We start from the raw sequence: 7,603 nt of genomic DNA on the forward strand, positions 1-7,603 counted from the left end.
ACTAAAAACACAAAAAACTAGCCGGGTGAGGTGGCGGGCGCCTGTAGTCCCAGCTACTCGGGAGGCTGAGGCAGGAGAATGGCGTGAACCTGGGAGGCAGAGCTTGCAGTGAGCTGAGATCGCACCACTGCACTCCAGACGGGGCAACAGAGCAAGACTCTGTCTCAAAAATAATAATAAATAAATAAATAAATAAACCCCCTCCTTATTTGACCAACTCCTGCTCTATTATTCAGGTCTCAATTTAAACATCACTTTCTCAGGAAGCCCGTTTCTGAGTCCTAGGCTAGCTTAGGTTCCCTTCTTATATATGTTCATAGACTTCCTCTGTCTTAATAATCATAACATTTTATTGTTATTACCTGCTTAATACCTCTCTTTTCCCCCACTGGATTTTAAGATCTCTGTGGGCAAGAATCGCATCTGTTCTACTTATGTCTATATTGCTAACATGTAGCACAATGCCTGGCACCTGTTTGCTGAGTAGAGGAACGAATGACCCAGCGTCTGCAGCTGGGCAGAATTAAAGGTTTAAGTAAATATCGCTCTTTCTTACATTTAAGTTATCAATAAAATTATTTTTCAGACTCAGGCCTATTACACAGGCCAAAGGGAATAACCATGGAATACATCTGTAGGTTTACCCAAATATTCTTACTCTATTTTTATTTTTATTTTTTGAGACAGGGTCTTGCTCTGTTACCCAGGCTGGAATATGGCAGCGCAATCATAGCTCACTGCAGCCCCAAACTCCTGGAGACTCAAAGGATCCTCTCACCTCAGCCTCCCAAGCAGCTAGGACTATAGGCATGCACCACCACACCCAGCTAATTTTTCTCTTTTTAAAATTTTTGTAGACATGGGGTCTTGCTATGTTGCCCAAGCTGGTCTCAAACTCCTGGCCTCTTGTGATCTTCCCACTTCAGCCTCCCAAAGTGCTGGGACTACAGGTGTGAGCCATCACACCTAGTGTGTTCTCAGATATTATTGTGCATAAAAGAGGTTTTTTTTGTTTTGTTTTGTTTTTGAGATGGAGTCTCTATCGCCTAGGCTGGAGTGCAGTGGCCAGATCTCAGCTCACTGCCAGCTCCGCCTCCTGGGTTTATGCCATTCTCCTGCCTCAGCCTCCCGAGTAGCTGGGACTGCAGGCGCCCGCCACCTCGCCCGGCTAGCTTTTTGTATTTTTTAGTAGAGACGGGGTTTCACCGTGTTAGCCAGGATGGTCTTGATCTCCTGACCGCGTGATCCGCCGGTGCTGGGATTACAGGCTTGAGCCACCGCGCCCGGCCATAAAAGAGGTTTAAAATGCAAATTACCAGTTACCTATCCACCTGCACCCCCAAGGTTCTGCTTTAGTAGATTGAGGGTGGAACCCTGGACCCTTATTTCTAACAAGTACTCTGGGTGGCTCGAGTGCCAGTGGTTCACGGGTTATGCTTTGAGAAACACTGCTGCCTATAACCTGGCTCCTGTCCCCACAACCCATGACACTAACCTAACCAAGGCACTAGCTTTGTTGCCAAGATTTTTTTTCCTTCCTTGTCTTACTGGACAATATTTTCCATTTGGCCACAGGGTGAAATGAGTAAGGGTTGTACAGGGTGGGATGAGTAAGGCAGGGTCGTACAGATGCAGGGTCAGATCCTGTCTGTTTAACACTGTGAGGTCTTATTCATCTCATCATGGATTTGTTGTTGTTGTTTGAGACAGAGTCTCACTCTCACTCTGTCACCCAGGCTGGAGCACAGCGGTGCCATCACAGCTCACTGCAGCCTCAACCTCCCGGGCTCAAGCCATCCTCCCACCTCAACCTCCCAAGCGGCTGGGACTACAGGCATGCACCACCACACCCCCAGCTAATTTTATTATTTTTTTGTAGAGACAGGACCTTGCTGTTGCTGTTTCCCAGGCTGGTCTCAAACTCCTGTGCTCAAGCGACCCTCCCACCTTGACCTCTCAAAGTGCTGGGATTATAAGTGTGAGCTACCATGTCTGGCCCATCATGGACTTTTTAATATTAATTTGATTATTTTAAATAGCGCATTGAAATATTATTTGATAACTGAGTTTTTTGGTGCCCCTTTAAATTTCAGACCCCAGGCAAGTGTCTCCCTCACCTCTCCCTAGTCCTGGCCTTGCTTGACCACTGCCTCCTCTTCAGCTGTCCTCTTCTTCTACCTTCTCCTGCTATTTCTCAGTTGCTATTGCAGGATCTCTCCCACCCCAATCCCCCACTGAAATGTCAGTGTGTCTGAGCATTCTGTGTTTTTCTTACTTGGTCATTGCACTTATTACATTAGGCATTACATCATTCTTCTTCATTTCTCAAGTGCCAATCATAGTGCCTAACATTTAGTGGGTACTCAGTGCCCACTATGAATGAACCATGCTTTTACTAAACAGTTGTAGAATCAGTGTTCTACACCTAGACTTATTCATAATTCCCTAACCTTTTGCAATCTTGTCATACAACAGAAAAAATAGACTGCCTGAGGTGATAACAGTGTTTTGAATTAATAAACCGACTTCTACTCAGCCCTCCAGTTATGGTGGATTTTGGAGCAAAACAAGTCAATATAATAGCATCATAGCATCATTATTTTTTGCAAAATTGACTACCACAAAGTCCCATATAAGCCTAAACCCTTTTTCCAACCTTGAACTTTCAGAATAGATCAGTAAAACTAAGGATTTATATATTAAATGATAAAATTAGTTACCATTTATTGAGTCTTTTTTTTTTTTTTTGAGACAAAACCTCACTCTGTTGCCCAGGCTGGAGTGCAGTGGCACAATCTCGGCTCACTGCAACCTCCGCCTCCCGGGTTCAAGCGATTCTCCTTCCTCAGCCTCCCGAGTAGCTGGGATTACAGGCATGCGCCACCATGCCCAGCTAATTTTTATATTTTTAGTAGAGATGGGGTTTCACCATGTGGTCCAGGCTGGTCTTGAACTCCTGACCTCAAGTGATTCACCCTCCTCAGTGCTAGGATCCCAAAGTGCTGGCATTACAGGCACGAGCCACTGGGCCCAGCCTATTGAGTCTTCTTATGTTCTAGGCACTGAGATATATACTGTGCAAATATTATCTCATTTGGGCCTAACACCGAGCCTAATAGGTGATTGGTATTATTCCATTTTATAGATAAGAAAGATGAGCCTTGAGGCCGGGCGTGGTGGCTCAAGCCTGTAATCCCAGCACTTTGGGAGGCCGAGACGGGCAGATCACGAGGTCAGGAGATTGAGACCATCCTGGCTAACACGGTGAAACCCCGTCTCTACTAAAAATACAAAAACTAGCCGGGCAAGGTGGCGGGCGCCTGTAGTCCCAGCTACTCGGGAGGCTGAGGCGGGAGAATGGCGTAAACCCAGGAGGCGGAGCTTGCAGCCAGTCTGGGCGACAGAGCGAGACTCCGCCTCAAAAAAAAAAAAAAAGAAAAGAAAGATGAGCCTTGAAAGGTTGAGTAATTTACTAGCAAATGGTAGAGATAAGGTTAGAACCGGGTGTCTTTCCGAAAGCCTATACGCCATCGTGTCTCCTACTTAGTGAACCATGCAGACCACAGCTCCATCTGCGACACCACACTGGGAGTTCATCTGCAAAGCCCCCTCCATCCGTTTGTCTACAAACCAGAAAGCCTAACAGTAAGAGTTAGGATCGGAGTCAGACTGTCTAGGTTCAAATCCCGGTTCCAGCAGTTCACTGTGGGACCTTGTACAAGTTATTGACCTGAGATTGTTACCTCATGTTACTCAGTAAGTAAATGGAAATGCTAATAGCACCCACTGGAGGGCCATGGTGAGGATTATATGAGACAATGCAAGCAAAGCAGTTAGCACAGTGCCCCGCACACAATAGGAGCTGGTACTTGTTAGCTACTGCTGACCTTGTGGCCCCAACATTGCTCCTTCATCCCATGTTCTCTAGATCCAGGACTCAAACAATGTGTTCTGGAACTAATTCCTGGAAATAGTAGACCAGAAATATGTACAGTGAGTGACTATGAAAACAAGACTAGCTGGGTGTGGTGGCTCACACCAGTAATCTCAATACTTACGGGAGGCAAAGACAGGAGGATTGCTTGAGCCCAGGAGTTCAAAACCAGCCTGGGCAACATAGCAAAACTCCATTCTCCACAAAAAGAAAGAAAAAAAACAACAAAAAATAAAGCTGGCATGCTGGCTCATGCCTGTAATCCCAACACTTTGGAAGGCTGAAGCAGGAGGATTGCTTGAATCCAGGAGTTCGAAACCAGTCTGGGCAACATAGTGAGACCCATGTCTCTACAAAAAATACAGAAAAAAAATAGCTGGGCATGGTGGCACGTACCTGTAGTCCCAGCTACTCAGGAGATTGAGACAGGAGGACTGCTTGGGCCCAGGAGTTCAAGGCTACAGTGAGCTGTGATTGCACCACTGTGCTCCAGCCTGGGCAACAGAGTGAGACCCTCTCTCAAAAAAAAAAAAAAAAAGGAAAGAAAAGGGTAGCCCAGGACAGAGGAAACAGAAGGTGACAAAAACAAAAGTTTGTCAGCCTAGCCTGAAGAAAAAGGGGAAAATGCACTGAGGCAGGAACGGGGCAGAGGTTGAGGGAGCAGGGTGGGGACAATGTAGGAATAAAAAGACCACCACGTGGGCTGATGCCTGGCCCCAGCTATGGCGGCAACAGGCAGGGGAGCCTGGCTCCAGAGCAAACACTATTTTTGCAGTAAAGAGCCTTTCCTAATGAGCCAATCTGTCTCTACTTCTATTGGCATCCTGGGAACCAGGGTGCAGCAGAGATAATTTGCTTCACACACCCCCCGCCCAAACAAAGCACCATTACCTCCAACCCATTACATTAGCCTTTATCAGCCTTGGAAGCTCTCAGTCATCCTCCATGAGCTGCAATAATTTCAGCTAATTTCTTAAGTGTTCTAAGAGCCTCTGATGTGTTATGAGCCTAGTAATTGTTGACTGGTTCCTTTTCTGTTGTGGCTTGATTTCATACCTTGTATCCGAGCTGATGCGTGCTTTGGGTACTTGATTATAATGAGGCTTTTTGCAAGGACTCACATTAAAAAATAACATTAAATACTGAGGTTGGTTTAAATCAGAGTTTAATTTTCCCACCATCTCCTATTATTCTTATTAGGAAGCCAATTCTTCATAAGGATAGTGACCTCCAGTGTAAAACTTTGAACAAGTACAAAAATTGAGAATTAATGATGAAGCTGGTTCTTTTTAGGGAAATCTAAGAATGAAGCACAAAGTCATGAACTATGCTGAGACCAAGGCTGCAACGGGCACGGCTTAGAGAGGTTTGGGATACTGACTCCCAGCCTTCTCCAGGGGTCCTTAATTCATCAGAGCCTCCTTGTTCCCTAGAGAGCCTGTAAGAGCCAAGGTGGCTGAACGGCCACAGAGGAGCTTCCTGGAGAACAGTGAACAGCCAGCACCCCTTCCCCCGCATCCTGTGTGTATTGCCACTTCCCCTTCAGCTGGTAGCCCCTCTCAGGGTAAAGGGGCACAGTTCAGCTATTTGGCCACCCTGAACCTTGGGTGGTACCAGAAATTAGGCACAGACTCTGGCTTCTCTGTGTGAAAAGGCGCCCTGAAATGACACCCTCTTTAACATGCCATACAGCTATGTGACTGACTCATGTTTAGCAAAGCTTCTCAGGTCCATTGGCATCTTCTTATCAGCTGTAAGCAGGTGAGTTCTGTTCTAGCGTGATTCTGGGGGTCTCAGTGGCATTTCAGGCTCATGATGTCCTTGGCATTCACACCACCCAGGGCCACGGATTCCTGTTAGCAGTGGGTTCCTTGTACCTCTCGGGATGGGCCCAGAGGTAATGTCCACCGGGCTCCTGCTCTAGTTGCTCCCCCATCCCGTGCTCTCCAGTGGCGCTTCACTAGACAGCACTCTCTTGGTTGTCAACTGCAGAAAACCACCTCATATTGGACTTAGAAAAAGGAAAATTATTGGCTCACTTAACTGGAAAAGCCCAGAGGGTAGAAATATATATTTCAGCCCTGACTAGATCCAGGCCTCAAACAATGTCATCAGTACTTGGCCTCCCTCTCTGTCTTTTTCCCCATTTCTGTGTCTTCTCCTCTGTGTTCATAGACCTCTGTGTGCCGTGGTCGTCAGGAGCTCCAGACACACCAAAAACAGAGCAGATCCTTTCCACAGCTTCCCAAGAAAGTCCCAGGCTTTGAGCCTCATTGGATCAATTTAGGTCCCACGCCCAGCCGCAAACCAACTTCTGCAGTCAGAAGGGTGACATACCCTGTCACCTCCTCACCCCACCAAAACTACATGGCCCATGAGTGGCAGAGGGGTGGTTCCCCAAGTGACAGTTGAGGTAGTATTACAAGAAGAAGGAGAAGAGATGCTGGAATGGCAAAACCAAAAACTGTCCCTAGTATATAATTCCAGCATTTCCTGCTGGAAGGAAGAATTTCCACACTCTTACGTCACTTGACCTGTGGACATTTCCTGGATAGGAGGGCAAAGTATGTGAAAGGGGACCTTGGGATCTCTGAAAGCTCAGTGCAAAGGAACTTGACAAGAGTTTTATTTCTACTTTTCTATCCCTCTGGACAGTAATCGGTACCTTATAGAATTTCTTGAGGTTGGAGGTGTCCTGACACTCTTGAAAATACTTGGGCTGGAGAAGATCAAGGAGGAGGCCAAGAAGGAATCCGTCAAACTACTTCAGGTTATTGCAAACTCTGGCAGGACGTACAAGGAGCTCATTTGTGAAAGCTATGGTGGGTACTGTGTATGACAAGATGTGTCTCCCTAGGGACCTCAATGAAATGGTGGCAGAACCCACCACTGCTATAGGAAAAACACATCATGGAACTAGTTGAACAGGAAGCTTTTTGTGCTCCTGTTCACATCACCACTGGAAAACCCAGATTTATGATTCTCCTGATTCATCATTTAGTCACATTTTTCAGTAGTGGTTTTAGAAATACTTCTCCTTTTAAAATATATCCTGTTTCAGGCATCCATTCAAAGATTTATTGAACTGTGGCCCAACATCTTTTGTGAAATTGAGTTATAAGGCCGGGCGCGGTGGCTCACACCTGTAATCCTAGCACTTTGGGACTCCGAGGGGGGAAGATCACCTGAGGTCGGGAGTTTGAGACCAGCCTGACCAACATGGAGAAACCCCGTCTCTACTAAAAATACAAAAAAAATTAGCCAGGTGCGGTGGCAGGGGCCTGTAATCCCATCTACTTGGGAGGCTAAGGCAGGAGAATTGCTTGAACCCAGGAGGCGGAGGTTGCAGTGAGTTAAGATCTCACGATTGCACTCCAGCCTGGGCAACAAAAGTGAAACTCCATCTCAAAAAAAAAAAAGAAATTGAATTATGAATAACTCAAGAAATAAAATTGAAGGCTAGGTGCAGTGCTTCACACCTGTAATCCCAGCACTTTGGGAGGCCAAGGCGGGTGGATCACCTGAGGTCAGGAATTTGAGACCAGCCTGGCCAACGTGGCAAAAACCCCTCTCTACTAAAAATACAAAATTTAGGCCAGGCAGTGGCTCACGCCTGTAATCTCAGCACTTTGGGAGGCAGAGGCAGTCGTATCACGAGGTCAGGAAATC

At 46.5% G+C, this 7,603-nt stretch overlaps 1 protein-coding gene across 1 annotated transcript in view; it reads left to right on the forward strand.

Annotated features, from left to right (window-relative positions):
- LOC105515345 (chromosome unknown open reading frame, human C1orf228) overlaps positions 1–7,603 on the forward strand; it is a 56,163-nt gene that overhangs the window by 21,160 nt on the left and 27,400 nt on the right. The window contains exons 3-4 of the mRNA XM_011947143.1: positions 5,627–5,695; positions 6,590–6,756. Of these exons, the coding sequence (XP_011802533.1) occupies positions 5,627–5,695; positions 6,590–6,756 (236 nt within the window). The remainder of the gene's footprint in view (positions 1–5,626; positions 5,696–6,589; positions 6,757–7,603) is intronic.

The sequence above is a fragment of the Colobus angolensis genome, unplaced genomic scaffold (genome assembly GCF_000951035.1).
Source record: "Colobus angolensis palliatus isolate OR3802 unplaced genomic scaffold, Cang.pa_1.0 Scaffold106, whole genome shotgun sequence".
Lineage (NCBI taxonomy): Eukaryota > Metazoa > Chordata > Mammalia > Primates > Cercopithecidae > Colobus > Colobus angolensis.